General features: G+C 46.6%; 1 protein-coding gene across 1 annotated transcript; it reads right to left on the bottom strand.

Annotated features, from left to right (window-relative positions):
- Positions 1-263: 263 nt before the first annotated feature.
- MSL2 (MSL complex subunit 2) lies at positions 264-17,404 on the bottom strand. Its single transcript, XM_062005977.1, has 2 exons — positions 16,805-17,404; positions 264-3,738 (listed from the first exon to the last, which is right to left on the bottom strand). The coding sequence occupies exons 1-2, from the start codon at positions 16,944-16,946 to the stop codon at positions 2,141-2,143; spliced, it is 1,740 nt and encodes a 579-aa protein (XP_061861961.1). The 5' UTR covers positions 16,947-17,404; the 3' UTR covers positions 264-2,140.
- Between the last annotated feature and the right edge of the window lie 762 nt (positions 17,405-18,166).

Below are 18,166 nucleotides of genomic sequence, written 5' to 3'. Positions count from 1 at the left end.
GGTGCGGGTCCCTCCCTTTCCATCCCACAAGGGCCGGGCACTTCTCTTACACGTAGTGGAGTAATCGACAGGTTTACATCAGTAGGTCACGATCAAAGCACCGAATGAGAAACTGGTGGGATCCCTTTGGGTCAACACAAAAAGCACATACAGGTTTAACTAAATACATTTTAATAGGACATCATTAAATCTCACGAGGGCTGAAAAAACCCCACAGATCTCAGGTACTCGTGTTGGCAAATAAAGACAAGGATACTAAGAAGCATTTTCCACCATTTACTCATTATCAAAAATATTTTTCAACTCTTCTTGCAAAACAAAAACAAAAACAAAAGGTACAGACTGGACACATACATCACATTTTTCTTCCTATGGCTTTAACCCCCCACCCTACCCACCCCACGAAAAAGACGGGGGGAGAAACGAACCAAAACCAACAAAAAGATCCGACCACATTCACAGAAAATGACACCATGGTACACTACAAAACAAAAGGAGGTGCCATTTGTGTCCAAAGGTTTTTGCTTATTTCTTAGGTGAGGAACCATCATTGTACATGCTTTGTGCCAAATCAAGAGACACCTAACGTTAGGCCAGAGCACACCGCGGGAAGGGAGAAGGGCAACAGGAACTCAGAAGCCTCAGACTGCTGGACGTGCTGGAACTGCCTTTAAAAGCAGGATTTGTGTTCTAGTCAGCCCATGGTGAATTTGTGCTGGATCACTCAAAGAGGAGACACTTCTGCTTTCGCAGACAAACCCAACTTTTTCAGGGCGCCAACAAAGCCTTAAGTGTAAGACTCAGGTCTTCTGCTCGGACTCAACTGGGACTGCACCGAAATGAACCACTTCTGAACTCCTCCAAAGGCACCTTCACTTTAACACCTTCCCAGATAAGCTCTTGGACAACTCTGTGTTATTTTTGCCACTTGAGGCCCTTTCAGCCCAGGCTGAAAAGCTACCTTCAAAAGCTACGTCCAAGTGTTAGAGGAACCACCAGATGAATTCTGGTTGGAGCTATGCAGCTTATTCTAACAAACATCCAAGGCGTTTGACCACAGATAGCGGCCAATCCTCTGCCTGTGCTGAAAGATGCCCATCAGCAAAGGATCACCCCCAAGGGGATGGGCCCAAGTCTACTGCATCAAACACACACACACTCCCCAGTGCTGATGACTGCCTTGGAAGTCTCAGTGTCTCTCAGGCACAGACTGGCAGCAAGGAGCGGAAATCAGCCGAGGACTCTGTAAGCCACAAAGCCCCTTCTCTTGTCTAGGAGGAACAGCAGGAACTCCAACAAAAAAAACCCAAACAAGGGAAAAAGAGGTGGTGGTGAGGAGAGAATGGTGGTGAGAGAACTCAGGCCCTCCTTGTGTCCAAGTAGTTTTTTCACCCTGGACAAAATGGTAACACATCAAACAACTGGCATGTCGGGTGGTAGGGGCCAGGAACGTGACCTGTGAAACTGTCAGGAAACAAAGAAATCAATCATGGTATTAATGGGAATGGTGTATCTGAGTCAGCAGCAGCCAACTGATCTTCCTGAGCCTGTCTAGAGGCTGGGCTGCTTTTTGGGCTGTTAGCTGCCTCAGGGTAGCTACTGTGTAGCTGTTCCACAGAGCAGGTAACCAGCTCGCACAGGCAGACATTACCTGCCTCCTTCAGACTCTGTTCTCTAGTACTGCAGAGATGCTGCATTTCCTGCAGGAATACTGGCTGGTTCACTAGTGATGGTGACTGTAAGGAACTGACAGTGACTCTTGTGCATCATAACCTGGCACAGTTCAGATGGACTAACTAGAAACCACTTCCCTGCACTGAAGTGGAAGCTTTGACTGAGCACAAAGCATGACCAAGTACAATGAGGTTAAGATATTCCTTGCCAAAGGTCTTGTGATAAAATCATTTACATCAGCAATTGATCTCAAACTATGAGGTGCTGTAAGAACTAAAACAGTTTTAGGGTAACTCCTCCATTATCTGCAACTATTTCCCAGACACTAATACACATAACATAGCAATGAAAAACACTTGATACAAGTGATCTAAACGCAGGAGCTCCAGCAAGTTAAACAGAACCATAGCTGCCTTAAAACTGTAGCAGTTCCCCTACTGCTGGCAGGGAAAGAGAAAGAAAAGACTCAACAGTCGTATCTCATGTCTATAGCTTCATCCAAACTTTTATCGTCATGTGTACTGGCAGCTAAAAACGTCGTTACTGGTGACCCTGTCACATTGATTACACTGGTGCTTGTGCTGGCATTGCGCACCGCAATGCTCGTCACATTAATGCCCAACGTCAGCCGAGTCTGCTCCAGGGCCTTTTCTGGCACTGCAAACGCCTCCAGCTTCTTCTCCCCGTTGGCCATGTAGGAGTTTTGGCAGCCGCGGCATATGCAGTCAAGGCAGGCTTTGCGGTTGGAGTAGCAGGGGCAGCGCTGGCCGCGGCACGTAAGAACACTTGGATTTTGGGTGGCACGACCACATTTACACCCTTTCTTCTCTTGGGGCTTTTTGTACACAGTTTTTGTCGGGCTTCCTGGCATGACGTTACTGCTGGGAACTTTCTCCTTTGCCTTGTCTTTTGTTTTGAGCACCCCCGGTTTGGCTTTCGGGTGGGATTTCTTAGGGGCGTGTTCTAGATTCTTCTTCATGCTTTTGTTAGACAGGAGCACAGTTTTGCTTATTTTGGGAGCCGTGCCTCCGTTGGGGACGGTCGCGATAGGCTGCAAGGACAGTTTGTTTTCCTGTTTGACTGTGACGGGAGCCGACGCTCCCAGCGTCGGGCCGCAGATGATGCTGGAAATGGGCAGAGGCTGAACCTTCTCGCTGTCGCTTTCTGACCGAGATCGCTTTCTGTTTAACTTGACAACCTTGGGCGTCGCCGCCGTGCAGGAGATGCCGTGAGGAGACGCGTCTGTGGGCATGAAAATGTTATGGCTGAGAGGTGGGGGAGAAAGCTGCAGGAAAGGGCCGTTAGTCATGTTTGCTTCCAAGCTGGGCTGCAAATTGGAGTCACAGACTTCAGTGTTCGAAACGGTCTCTAGGCTGCGGAGAACTTCCTCCACGCTGAGGAGCAACGAGCCACCTGGCTTTATGTCTTCACTGAAACCGCAGATGTCGATGCCTGTCGTGCACAAGTCACTCGTGGAAACCGTGTCGCACACAGGCTGCAGGCTGCCCGAGAGATCTTCAGTTTTTATGTACTCTCCAGTACTACAGACATCAATTGTGTTTGTGTGCTCGGGAGAAGAAATATTCACTCCGAGTTTATCTACCGAAAGCCCATTACAATTGGGCAACCCGTTGATAACAGAACCTCTAATGTCAATGTTGTGTGTGCTTTCAGGGATTGCTGTGAAACTAGCCGGAGGGTCAGCTGTGAGTTCTGAGGTGGAAGGTACTGGAGAATGTGTCAAACACAAAGCCAAGGCTGTATCAGAAGGTTTTTCTGTCTCTTCGTGGAGTGGTGATCCATCTTTGAGCAAAGCCAAAAGATCTGCAGAGCAGTCAACTGCTTGGATAATATCTCGGGCCAGTGGAGTTTGCGTTATGTACTCGCAGAGTTTCTTATAGCAGTTCACCAAGATGCTTAACTGCTTATTCTCCTCAAACTGTTCGTAGTCCTTGCACCAGCTACATGACGGTTTCATCATCATCTTCTTGCCTTTACAGCTTTTGCAGACATAATGCTGACACGTGGAGTTGGTAGGAGCAATAGGGTCTTGTAGCAAATTTCCTGAGGAAAAAAGGAGACAGAGAAAGATTACACTGGGCTCAAAGCAGGTTGCCAGGGTACGGCGGGAGCCAGTTTTGTGCTATCAGAAAAGTTCAGTAAGTCACAAGAAAACAACCCAGCCAAACAGCCTGTACCAGGATTTTGTGGCTGCCACACTTAGTTTTAAAACCACCTTAAAAAAAAATCAGAAGAAAACCATCACACCCTAACTGGTGGTGCTGCTGCAGCCCTTAGAAGCACCCTCAGCTAAAACTACCAACCCCCTTGTCCCCTCCAGCGGCTTCTTCCATTGACACAAATCGCACATTTCTGTGAATTTACCAAAACCACGACAGTAAACTCCTGTGAGGAGCTACTGCAGACATTTTAATGAAATTACTGAAAACAAGTGGCAACAGAGCAGAGGGAAACCCTATGAGGAATGTAAAGATGATGAAATAGCAACCCCGAGAGGAAAGAAGACACAGCAGACTGTGTTTCACTTTTCATGTAGCTGGAGCTAAAAATAGAACCTAGAGATTCGTGACAGTCAGCACCATGAATAAAGCACAAAGGTTTTAACTCCACAAGCAACAAAAATACTTAAATGGATCCCATCTGAATAAACCACCTAGTAATGTATTTGAATAATTAAAAAGATCACTCCTGTGCCAGCCCAGAAGGTGCAGCAGGGCGACTGTTAATGCACCCTGGGGAGCAGCGGCTCTGCAAGTCGAGGTTCCAATTCACACACACAGGGCAGTGAAATAGTACTTAAAACTGTGGTACTGTCACAGCCACGATGTTCAAGTACTTCAAAGTGTCAGCAACAGCTCATGCCCTGGGCAGGAGTGAAGAACTTTGGCCAAAGAAAGGGATTTCCCTGAGATTTTACTGTTAAGAACAGAAAACTAACAAAATCCAGCTGGTGAAGGAATCGCCACACCCGATGGCACAGAGAGTCTGAGAGAGCCAGTGCTGACAGTCCAGAAGGTCACACCTCCAGATCTCTGAGCTGTAAAAACCTGCAGGAATGTTGTTTTTTCTCAAGAACAAACGTGTAAAGATAAAAACATGCCAGAACAGAGATAATTCTGCACAGAACTATTCCAACTAGTAACTATATCCACAAAAGGACAGTTTTGCTTTGCTATGTCTAGCCAGCTCTAGCCCAGAAAGATAAGTCTGACACCTACATGAAATTTCAGAGGACCTACAGTAAGAGGTTTCCCTCCTTTCCAAGCAGCCGGTTTCAGCTTTGCTCAGACCTTTCTCCCCACAAGGAGCCTTTGTCGGGTGAGTTACAACTGTCAGTAAATTCTCACCATTTCCCAGAGGAAAAAGATGCAGCTATGAACAAAGGAATAAAATGAAGCAGCTGGGGAAGAGAAAGCAAAGTGTGTATATTCAAACAGATTCCAAACCCGTATCAAAGATGCTCTTCTGTCAAAGCTCACTTGCCCGTGGAAACTTTAATCACGCGGTCTGCCCATAACTGATTCTCGTGATGGTGCTTTGAAAGGCTGGAATGAACTGGACCTCGCTGAATGGACCAAGTTAATAAGTATTAGACCCCAACTTTTCTGCCTTGTACTACCTTAGTTGAGAAGCAGCCAACCCCTGAGGTGCAAGAGCACACACTATACTAACCCTCGGCTGCAGCAGCACTGACTGTATGAAACTTGTCTCTCATGCTGTAGCTTCTGTCAGAATGCTCCACTCCCTCTTCTAACCTGACCCTCCTACCTTTCACTGTTCTAACTGCTTTTGAAAACTCAAGGCTTTTGTTTGTGTCTAAGTATGAAATCTGCATTAGCACATTCTGCAACGCTCCTGAATTCCATGAGGGAGCAGGCAATCCCGTTTTCCCTTTGCAATCCAGACCCTTTGGCAAAGGGCTGCTCCAGGCCCCTGCTTGTGCTGTTCTTCAGGAAACGTAGCTTGATGTGAACAGGTTTTGGAACAACAAATAACAAGAGTCAGTGTTTAAGTCATCATTAGGTAGGATTCTTTTAATCAATCAAGAGAAAACAGAACTGTTTAGAAAGTTGGAGGGTGGCACGCAACGGCCCCTTCTGGATGGAGAGGCTTTCCAAGGGACAGGTAGAAAGCCATCCCAGGACCAGTGCAGGGGTCAAAACACTCTGAGACTTGAGGAGCAGTGGTGCAACTACAAGCATCCCCAGTGCTTGCAGGATCAAGAGCTGCCCAGCATTAACACCCAAAGAAAGCAAGCAGTTGGGTGTGCTTCTCGGTCCATCTTCAGCCTCTTTTTGCAACTGGTGAGTTAGGATGATCAATGCTTTACAGATTGGGAAGCACTAAAATACTGCAGGATGGAACCAAATCAACAATACACAAATTTACCTTGGAACTAGATTGTTGAAAAAGTCATCACTAACTGTGAGGTTTTCTCCCTCCCAAAATACATTTGGCTGAAGCTGTTGAATGGGCACAAGTGCTAAAAGAGGATACTGAAAAATTTAAACTTCCACAAGTCTTCAGGAGAAAAAGCAGATGGACAGTCAAGATAAAGCACTTGACATGCTCACTGAAGGGAAGAACAGAGCGAGTTCTACTCTCAAGAAATGCCAGGCAACCTACACGAGACAGACATCAGGAATGCCTGAGCTGTGGGAATATTTTCAACTTGAGCTCATATCTCATTGAATATTCATTCTTCAGTCAAAGCTTCTCTCTCATATGGATTCTGTGGCACCTATCACTCCCCTTCAGCTCTAGTATCGTTAAGCTAAAAAAAGCCAACCATGAGACTCAGATTCAGAGACAAGTTTCATTGCTTTCAATACGAAGCCAGCAACGCTGTCCCAGAAAGACAACATCTGAGCTGCTAGCCAGAGTCTGGAGGTACTAAACCCTGAGATGTTCCAAACCACTGGACTGTACAGGCTTCTGAGGCATAACACTCCTTTGACGCTGCAAATTACCAGGTCTTCTCAGATTATGAAATCCACCGTGAAAATAAAGTCAAGAATGTCTCCAAGATGTCACCTAGCCCACCCTCAAACTCCCAACAACCACCAGACCGAGCTAAAGCAAAGATCCATCTAGCCCCACAGGCTGTCTCACCAGTGGCCAAGAGCAGATGCTTAGAGCACAGAGTAAGACAAGGCAAGCAAGCTCTCAATACTTATGCAGTTTTTTAACCATTATTATCTGAGACACTTCTCACAGCAGAGGAGGTTTCCATGACCTCTGTAACCCTCAGATTCTCTCCTTAGGCTTCCCTCATCTCCTCTTTAGCTATTTAAAATGTAATTGGTCACAACAGGCTTTGACAAGAAATTCCTCGTCAACTATCCCTTGTGCTGAGGATAACCTCCTCATTTTGAGCACAACTTACTAGTTTCACTTAACAATCTGGTTCTTGTGTTGCCTCTTCCACAATACTCATGGTTTTACAGACATATACCACATAAGCCTCCAAGCTGTCTCTGTTCCAGGCTGTACAGAAGTTGTTCCTTACACTGCACCACTCTTCCCCTAACTCTTCCACAGTTGGTCTTTGAGATGAGGGGTCTCCAACTGCAACAATGTAAGATACAGGTGAACCACAGCTTTACACAGCACCATCAAGTTCCACACTTCATTCTCTGCTACTGCAGTCCTGATTGCTGGTGTTTGCTTTTTGGATTGATACTCAGTACTGAGCCGATGTTCTCATGGAGTTTTCTATTGCAAGGCCAAGAGCTTACCTTTGCCTGGAAGCCATCAGTGCTACCCCTTTCTATAAGATGGACAAATTTATATAGAACTGCAAGGTGTAAAAATACTGAGAAGTTAGTAACTTTCCTGTGTTTATCATTTCATTGCTCAGATCCTTCCACAACTACCCCATGCAGACCTTCATTTTTACTACCCTGAAGAGCTTGGTATTCCTAAACTTTGCCTCTTCTTTTTTCACCCTCTCTCACAAGGGGCATATTAATACACCAAAAGCAAAATCAGCTTCTTACAAACCTTCCAATAAGAGGCTTTCTGTAAACCACACTAGCTCTTCACTGTCCTCCTTTCAGAAGGGTGTACTAAATATGTACATGAGCACTTACAATTAAGAAGCAGTACATACAGAGGAAATGCTTTTAATATAGTATTTACAAAATACCACAGCTGTCCTGGAAAGGCTTCGACCAGGAGAGAGGTCACTTAAACCACAAGGAATACTTCCTATTGTGTTCCTTAATGAGCATTACTTCACAGCTGCAGGAAGAGAAGCATCTGCAAATCCCATCTCCCAGACCAAAGGCAGGAGAATTGGGAATATACACCTAATGATCCTTTTGATTCCCAGCAAATGTGCTCCAAAGGGATGAAACTGATGGAGAACACAGACCCGAATGGAAACAGGTCACCTCCTTCCATTCTCATCTCTCCTTGGCAAAGGCAGAAATATAATACCTTAGAAAAGGTGCTAAACACAAGTAATTTAGTGCCCTTGGAAAAGTCTACTGAAACACAATATATTGCCTCAAATGAATGATTTAACTATTAAAACTTAATTTGATGAAGTAGGCTAGAAAAAAACCCCAGCTTTTATTACCAGTAGAAAGAAATCTGGCACTGGGGTTAATCTCCAACACACGTCTGTCAAACGAGTCTTTAACCCTCGGTTGCATTCCTATGACCAGATATGTGGTAAGCAGTGAAAAAGTCTGGTAACCATCTGCTGAAAAAGAAAACAGATGTGCAAGATCTGTTTTATATTGGGGAAAGATCTGGATACTTAACTACAAGAGAATTAAATACATTCAAAACCACAGAAATTCCAACAGAGGTTAGTGCAAGGGACAACTGCCAAGTGTAAGACAACAGTGAAATGTCTCAAGCCCTAACAAAATTCCCTTCCAAACCGTCCAGAGGGTGGGCTTCAACCACAGCCTGGCTGATGCATTTCACACCCCTGCACCCAAGTCAAGAGGCAGATTCACCTGACAGAGATTTGCCTCACCCCTGCCCTGACCAACTGTCCTCCTCTAGAAAAAACCTTTGGCAACTTCTGCAGAAATGTGGATCACCTGGCAGAGCCCACACCCGCTTCCCAGCCTCTGGAAACCAGATCAGCATCGGCGGTGACCACACTCTCGGCTGAGAGGCACAACACAGAACCTGGAACCTCTACCTACAAAACGTGGGCTGTAAGTAAGAGGAGCTCAGAACAGCAATGCTACAAATGCACTCAGTCTTTAATGGTTTTTATGAAACAAGGTTTTGCAGACAGAAAGTAGCTTTATTCAGTCAAAAATGCAAAATAAAGGGCAGTTTTTTATCTGAAACAGTACATTTACCTGTGAATTAAAGAATAGTATTTCTTCCTGAAAGTACCATCTTGCTCTTACATCACCACAACTACAATGCTGCTGCTAGAATTTGTCCACAGACATTCATAAGCATTGACAGATGCCCCAACAGGTGAAGTAGAAATACAAAAAAGCATTAACCTCCCTCCTCCTCCCACCCAAACCCAAACTTCTGATAAAATTGTGACGGCATTCTGCTGGCTGCTGAATATTCCTGAGCATCCTCCATCAACAAATGACTGTGAAAAATTAGCTACAGAAATGATCACCCTCATATAGGCAGGGCTAAAGAATTAATGATTGTATAACTCTTTGGAAACATAAAATCAGCTTTATTTTTGTCTGAACACCATGGGAACCCAAATTAACCAGGGTAAGAATACAGTTAGACTATTTTTCTGCGTATTTGGAGAAATACAGTCAATCTCTTTAGCCAAAGTTCAAGGAAAAAAAACAACCCACAACAGAAACATGACAACAAATTGCATTTTAACTGTAGAAGGGCCTGCTTTGTTCTCTGGCTCCACCCCCTGCATGAGAAACAACAGAACATATTTTACCAAGCCCTAAGTCAAAGTTAGGGTTCTGCTTGAAAGTCTTTGTGGTGACAAAATCATCAACTGGACAAATTCTAAATGTATTTTAAACAAACCAGGTGGCAAAGTTCAAGCTTTGTCATGAATAGGCTTTAAAAAGATAGATCAATTAATCTTTTTCACCATCTGGTGTAAAGTGTCCATCTAAGGGTGATGTCCAAAAGTCAAGATTACTATATTTTAAGAGGTTTTAAACGGTAAAGTTAAGATATTTCTTCTATGTTTCAGCATAAACACTTGCAAGAGTTAAAACTTGCTTTGCAAGTTACAGATCAAGTTGATGGCATTCCCTGAGCAAACAAAGTCATGCAAAAGTCATTCCCCCCAAACAAAAACGCTTGCACCATCCAGACTAACTGTGCAATCTTAAAGTAAACTGTGCTCTTGAAGGCCACTGGAGAAGGAGCAAGCCCTGGGCTGGGACTTCAAGGCTCAGGAGACAGAGAATAACAAATTACACTACTGCAGGGCTTTAAAGTGAATTCCTCCAGAGGAGGAGGGAAATCATTACCACCTGGAGTAACCAAGTTTACCTTGGAGTAATCAAGAAAGGTTGTGCTGTGGGATATTTCTCAGATCATACACTAGAAGCAAAGACTCTTTCCTGGCCTCACAAAGAACTGCAATGAAATATCCAGCAACTGCTTAGTCCATATTCAAGCAACCTAATCTGTAAATCATGACATCCTAAGAAAACAAACCCAAAGAAATCTGTTTGAAGGTGCTGGGTCCATAGACCCAGACAACCAGTTGTCCCAATAAAGATGCAACACATTAACTTTTATTTAAACACTCTGAAACACAAATGGTTTAATCAGTATCCTCAGGCAACCATCAAAACTCATGCACCATCTCCAGGAGAAACACGCTCTCCTCTCAGATCACATCAGAAGACAGTGCTGCAGCCTTCACTTTGCAACCTTGCTTCGAAGCCCACTGTCAACCCGCTGCTATGGTGGAAATGACAGCTACTTCTCTTCTTACTCCTCAACTGCATTCTAAGAGGAGTATTTTTAAGTTTAGAAACCAATTTAAGTTCAACTGGTAGAACTTTATGTTACCAAAATGTATGCAGTACAATACAGGCAACCTTGAAAAAGCAGTTCTCCCAGGAGTCACATGCAGCCTTTGAGAACAGGAAAAGGAAGCAGTGAATTTAAATCAGGAGATTTTAAGAGGAAGAGAAATCATCTTGGCTAAAAATTGGTGCGTTCAGAGATGTATGAGTAGGCACTTTATAGACAGTTGCCCATGCTGGTTATCTCCAAAAGAAACAAGAATAAAAAGAATACCTGCAGCAGAAGGTATTTGATAGGTACTTGGTCCTGTAGCCCCCCAGCAGTTGTTTCAGAGATGCTGGTCATTTTGCACATTATTCAGAAGCATTTTGACAACCATTCACATAATTTTTAAGGGGAAAACAGCATACTTTAAAAAACTACCAACACACAATAGCTGGACAGCATTTCTCATCATTGAAAATGGACGAGAAAAAGAAAATGTCAATGAAAAAAATGCCTTTAAAAAAAAGCACCAATCCACATCACTTTTCTAACATAAAAAGCAACTCTGATCTGGCAGCACAGAGCATGAATCAGCTCTTCATTCACCAAATCCAGGGAGAATGGACAAGGAGAAGTCTAGGCTAAACTTCTCCATCACAGAACTTAAATATGCTTTTTCACTTTAAAACTCCATACCCAGGCTTAACACATTTAGTTACGGCTCACATGCCAAACAGAAAATCCACTAACATGTATATAATTAAGTTTTATTAGTAGTGGGAATTTGATCCTTCTGCCTTCTTCCACCTCCCTGACCAGAAACTGACATTTCCTAGAAAGTTTAATCTATTTAGGTGGCACCCAACCAACTACCTTCTCTTCTCTGAACGACATCACCTAAGTGCTGCATAGAATGGTAGGGGTTGGAAAGGACCTTTAGAGCTCATCCAGTCCAACTCCTCTGCACAAGCAGGTCCATCTAGATCAGGTCACATAGGAACACGTCCAGGCGGGTCCTGAAGACCTCCAAGGAAGGAGCCTCCAAACTGCAATCCTCAGATTGTCTCAATAGCATCTAGTGAAAACAAGACTTTGCTTACTCTTAAGAGCCATGACCCCCTTTCATTCCACTTGCTTGCAGTGCTTCTTCCCTTGGATACTTGGTAGATATTTTCATATGAAAGTTCAGTGAAACCATCTGGGTCTAACATTCCAAACCCACCAGGACGAGTTCCTGTGTGACTTACTCTAGGTGGTCCTGCTGTGCCAGGGGGGTTGGGATGTATGATCTTTCAAAGTCCCTTCCAACCCTTACGATTCTGTGACAAGTGGAGCCTCTATTTGGGATCTGTAACACCACCACCAAGGGCTGGAGGAGGTCACACCATGCACTGACATTGGGGGCAAACAGTCAAGACTGCAGAAGAAATGGGGAATTAGCAAGGGATCAGGAACAAGAAGAGGAGCTTGCACAGGTCCAGCAACACAGACAAGCAGAAAATTTTATGCAACTCAATATACCACCAACTATGAAGAAAGTGCAAACTTAGCTAGGAGACTGAGTTCCACAAGACTCATATTGATAGTATAAAGCTTTCAAAAAATACACTAATACTTTCACACAAGAGCAGGATGGAAATAATCACAGAATCGTCCCTCACCTGAATAGGGAAGCAGTTTTTCCTCGTGTTTCTTTGGAACCTCTTATGTTCCAGCTTGTACCACCACTGAGAACAGCCTGGCTCCATCCCCCTGACATCCACTCTTTACGTATTTGTAAACCTTAATGAGGTCACCCCTCAGTCTCCTCCAAGCTAAAGAGCCCCGGCTCCCTCAGCCTTTCATCAGAAGGGAAATAACACCCCTACAATAATCTTTATATGGGAAAACAACAAGTCTTCCATTTTTGTTTTCTTTTTTGGCAATCCATGCTGTTTCCCATGTGTGGGAGTTGCCTCCATGATGCCACTTTACCATTTGGCCTTCAACTCTGTAAATAAAACCATCTCAAAATGCTGGACAGGAGCTGTGTAAGGTACCAGTCAGTTCTATCAGTTTGTTTCTTTGTTCCTTCCCACCCCTTAATCTCTCTTAAGCATATGTTGTCTCACATCCCCTTACTTAGATTGCAGGATGTTTAAGGCAAGAACCGTGTTCTTCTCCCATGTTTCTACATCGCAAGCTACAGCTGTGTTCCTGGCCAAAGGGAGTGTTGTCCTAAAGCCACAGAAGCTTTAAAGCACTTTCACATTCTAAATTGCTAATTAATGATCTTTTACACACCTCTGAAATCTCTTTCAGAGGTTGGGATGAAGTTTTCCACAGCTAAAAAGCTGGCGGTCTGTCTCTCACAAGCATTTGAATTGAATTTCAAAAAAGGCTGCTAATGCTGAAAAGCCAAGTGAACCTATCAACGACTTACAGAGGCAGAGAAAGGCACCTGGAAGATGATTTTTATCGCAATAGGCAGTACAACACAGAAGTTTGCTGCATATTTTTAAATTAAATGTGGTGTTAACGTGCGATTTTATAATAATCACTGTAGTCCAGAGCCCAAAACTCACATTTCACACCCTCAAAACACAGAAGGCTCACACCTTCCTGCCTAAACGTCTAAGTTTTAAAAGCTCTAGGAAATACCATCTAATAGACTCCTGTAAAAGGATGATGCATCACCTACAACACCATCTAGGAAACTATCACATCATCACACTTAAATCCTAGAAACACACACCGCAGTAGCATCAGCGTAATTGAACCGCTCTAACCCGTTAGGAAAGACAGAGACCTCAAATCCAGCTAGAGCAGATTTAGTTGACTTACAATGGCATACTGTGTTTACATGCTGCCTTTCTACTGCTGGAACTTCATGTGTGCCAATTTGAATCTAAAATCAGAGCTTTAATTAGAATTTCATAACTATGTGGGTCCAAAAGCTTCTGCCACCCCTGCTATGGGAGCTGGTGTAAAACACTATTAGAGTAAAGGAAAATGAATTGGCTTAACGTCTAGTGAACTCAGAAAATAGTGAAAGCACAGTGAGGCTAGCTGATTTATGTAGCTGTCAGTAATTTCTTCTAAAAACAATTATCTAAAATTAAAGGGACAGCCTTGACTGGAGAATTAATACCTACAGCATAATAAAGCATTACAAAATACATGCAGAGAGATTAAACACTGAGGAAAGGCCGATGACATCAGGGGCACTAATTTGAGGAGTCATTTCCCAAGGCAAGTCCTATGAGTCCAAACACTTGAGACTTTAACCAAGTGTAGGGTTTTTATGCCTTACTGATAATTAATCCAAAGCAGCATCAATTTTTAAACACTTACAGTCAAGACTGCATTCTAAGGCCTGTGCAAGGACACTCAAAAGTTCCATGTAGAGGAACCCATACCCAGCCAAATGGATCTCATGGTTTAGACAGACAAACACAAAGCCAAGTTCTGGGTGGGGGTACCACTCATTCGTCTGATTGGGACATCTCAAATTCATCTTTACCTCAGCACTGAAAAGTTTACCTTTTAAAACACTGAAGTTCAAAGGGGTTTGACAGTTGGATAGGCTTTAAATGACCTTAAATATGCTGAACATATAATAGTTCTGAGCACCAACGTGTACAAGAGAAAAAAGGTATTTTAAAACATCAAAGCAATGTCAAAAGGCCAAAGAGAGAGAGGAGGCACCAATATTCACCCATAACAGGAGAAAAAGAACACAAAAAGCAAGCCAGAAAAAGACGGTCACTCTGCCTTTACCAGTCTGAGCTGAAGATTTATGACAGCTGGGCAACACCAGAGAGGACATTTTTGTATGGGGCAGGACCACTCTCCCATGACTAACTACCTGCAGGTTCAAGAAAGACACTTTACCAGCTCTGCAAGGCAGAAACTGCATTTTACTGGATGGCTTCACAAAGCACCAGGTATTTACTGAGGCCTCTGTGTGCCCCCACGCCACACACTGAAGCCCAAGACACAGAGATAACACCAGGGAATCACTCAGTAAACAACCTATTTGACACAAACAGCAGCTACAGTTATCTGGAAGCTGGCCATGAGTAGGAAAAAAATATAAGCCAAGGCAATAACCTTAAAATGAAAAGAAAACAAGGGACAGAGTGAGAAAGTGGACCCGTCAAGAAGTAGCCTGTAAGTAGGAATATCCATGGGGGTACAAGTCAGTGGAAGAAAACAAACTAAAAAGCATGGTTTGCTCTACCAAATGGAGAGCAACAGAACAGCCAAGCAAGAAAAGCTGAGGAGGGGGAAGGAAAACAGCCCAGGAATCTGGGCAGGGAGAAATTAAAGATAGATGATTTCAATAGCACAGAGTGTAAAAATAAGATTGCAAAAAGGCCAAGAAGGGAAGAAGTCAAGGCTAGGAGAACAAAGAACACATTTCAGAAAACCAGTCTCAAAGTGGAGAGGCCAGACAGCGCAGTGGTTACAAACACGTAGTCACTATGTAAATACCTTATTTAAAAAGTCATTTTTAACAAATCAGAGAATTATTAGCATATTTTTAGGCAAAAGCAGTCTGGTGATTGTCCGAAGGTAAGGAAGATTTGTGGAAAAAAGTAGTTAAGTGACTGGAATTACCAGGGCCTAAAGAGCAGAGGTGCATCAATACTGACATCAGGGTTATGTGAGAAAAAAACCAACAAAACCTTAGACAAATTATTTCAGGAAATGACGCCGCAGTGATCCTGGGAACAGGCTCCCTCTTTCCCAGCACAAACAGATCTCTATTTTCTAAGACTTTAAGTGGGAGGAGCCAATAGCTGCAGGATAGGAAGCACCCAACGCTCGTTCAGTAGCCTCAACAGTTGAACTATTTTGTTTATTTACAGGCCCAGGATTTAACTTGATAAACCCCTGTAATTCCATGTAAATCTTAGTGTAGTCATTCCATTAAATCTTGGTGTGACCATGCACGTTAGTAAAGCTAAACACATGGAAGCACTATGGAGAAATCCACTCTGTTAGGAAAACATAAACACACGCAGGGCCAGGCCTTAGATCTACCAGAGGGGGAAAAATTAACCAACTGTGAGGTCTAACAATTCAGCTTCCCTTTCCCAACACTGATTAAAGCTCCAAAGGCAAGTTTGAGAAAGGCTGACAGCTTCATCCAGAGCTTCCTACCAGGAACAGGCGTGTGCCCTCACTTCATGAAGCTCTCACTTCACAAACATAGCAGAATGCGATACTGAAATTGTAGCTTCCTGCCTTTCCCCTCAAATGCAGAATGCTCTTTGCTGGGAAGAGGAAAATCCTAGCAGACTTTCAGCCTATTTGCTTTTTGTGGTAATTATAGAATAATCATCTGCTATGCAGAAAAGCAAAGAAAAAAAATCAAATACTGTTTCTGTGTGCTATAAACTCCTGGCTCTCAATTTGAATTACTTTTTTGCTCTTTACTTTCCAAGGAAGGGGGAAAAAAAAAGGTATTTAAGTTCTCACTTCCCCGCCTCTATGGTTTATATATATTACTCTGAGTATCTTTCACCACAGTTGCTCTTAGTCATCCTTTTTTTAACGCAATTAACCCCATTATCCCAGGGTATCCCAATAACCACTAATAACTACTATACTCTCTATGAAATAAAGTGCCCATAATAAAGTGTTGCATTTCGGGAAAAAAACCCACACTCTCTCACCAAACCCAACCGATTCCTGCCTTGCAGCTTGCCCAGCTGTGGGCTGGGCAGACTCCTAGCGCCCTTCTATCCCTTTTTGCAATACTGCCCGCACATTTCCTCCCGCTTCGGGTCGGTCTTTGCAAGGGGGAGCGGGTTTCTGCCGAAGAATACTTCTACTGCACGTTCCCCAACTCGCAGACCCACCTCCCCCCGCCGCCCCCCCGGGAGCTGCGCGCCTGCCCATGTGGGCTCCGCCGCCGCGCCCCCGCCGGCCAGGCCAGCGACTCCGCGGCAGCGGGGGGCTCCGCGGCCAAAGGCTGAGCAAAGTTTCCCGGGCCGCCTCCTCTGCGTGAGCCCGGCTCTCGGGGCGGGAGGAGCCCCACCACCGCCTTCCCTCCGGCGGCCGTGCCGGGGCGAAGCCAGCCCGCCGGGGCAGCGCCGTGCCGAGCGCCCCGGGGAGGGATGGGGGGGGGGGGGGAAGGGGGGGGCGCTTATTGTGCAGGGAACAAAAGAAAGATCCTCACCGCAAACGCAGCAGGAGAGGGACTGCCTGAAGTAGGGCAGGAGCTTGTTAATCTCTGTAAAGGACTGGGGATCCCCAGGGTCGTAGTTGAGCACCAGGCGGCTCGCTGAAACGTAGAGAGCAGTGGCATTCACCGGGTTCATCGCAGCCGCTCGCACGCCGCCGGCTCCGGGGTGAGAAGAAAGCGCGGCGCCGAGTCCGTGCCGGCCGAGGGGGCAGGTGGCCCCGGGGCGGGGGCAGGCCGGGTGTCACCTTGGTCCGGGGCCACCTGGAGCCGCGCGGCGGCGGCGGCGGCAGCGCGGAGGCCGCGGCGGCCCTGTCAGAGGGGCCGCGCTGGCTCCTCCTCCGCCTCCAGCGGGGGCCTCGCTCCCGAGAAGCGGCCTCGGCCCGCCCGCAGCCGCACAGCGCAGGGAAGGTCGGCGGCGCTACTCCAGGCTACGGGCCATGCCGGGCCGCCCTCCCCCGGGCCCTGCTCCTCTCCGAGCGGACGCTTCCTCGGCCGCTGCGGGGCCGCGCCTCAGCGGCGGCCCGGCATGGCGGCGGCCGCAGGGAGGAACCGCGAAGCCAGCTCAGGGCGGCGGCGGCGGGGCCGGGCCGCGCCGCCCGATCCGGCGGCGGGGGAGGGAGGCGGATGCACCTGGGCCTCAGCGCGGCCGCATCACCGCGGCGCCGCCGCGGACCTCCTCCGCGGGGCCCGGTGGCCGTCGGCTGCGCGGGCGCGGGGCGCGCGCCGCTCGCGGGGCCGGGTCCCGCCGCCGATCCGCGCCGCACCGTCAATAGCGACCGTTAGATCCGACCGTCACTGCGGAGCCATCGCCGCTGCCGTCTGGCGCCCGCCACCGCGCATGCGCGGCCGGGCCGCTTCCCTGCCCGCAGCGGGGGGCCCATCCCGCGGCGCGGGGCGGAGGGCTTGGCGGGAGGGCGGCGCGGCGCCCTCTAGCGGCCGCTCCGGCTCCCCCCTCGCCCGAGGCCTCCGCCTCACGGGCGGCCGCGCCGCTGGGCTGGCTGCGCGCTCCCGCCGCGGCGCCCACCTTCGCTCGCCTCGCAGGCTGAAGGCTCGGGCCCCGCCTCAGCCTCATGCCGCCCTGGAGCCTGCAGCCGGGGCTGTCGGGTACTTGAGGCTCTGAGGTAGCCCAGTGCCGCCGCCTTTGACCCAGCCAGCGTGGAGCGAGTCCTGCCTTCGGAGTGGGAGCTGCCAGGGCCCGTGAGGTGCTGGGAAGAAGTGGCGCAGGAGGAGCTGCAGAGCACGCCCTTCTCAGAGGCACTTGTATGTCCCTGCGGACACCACCAGCTTCCTGCGTGGACAGAAGTTTGTCACAAGTGTTCTTGTCACTGTGGAGACCCCAGCATATGGCCCTGCAGT

The sequence above is a fragment of the Colius striatus genome, chromosome 12, assembly GCF_028858725.1.
Source record: "Colius striatus isolate bColStr4 chromosome 12, bColStr4.1.hap1, whole genome shotgun sequence".
In the NCBI taxonomy this organism is placed as follows: Eukaryota; Metazoa; Chordata; class Aves; order Coliiformes; family Coliidae; genus Colius; species Colius striatus.
Note: the sequence above shows the minus strand (reverse complement) of the source record. Positions and strands in the feature narration are given on the sequence as shown.

Coding starts and splice junctions, on each gene's coding strand:
- MSL2 (XM_062005977.1), bottom strand. CDS start 16,946: ATGAACCCGGTGAATGCCACTGCTCTCTACGTTTCAGCGAGCCGCCTG. Junction 3,739..16,804: donor CCTCTCCTGCTGCGTTTGCG/GTGAGGATCTTT, acceptor TTTTTTCCTCAG/GAAATTTGCTACAAGACCCT.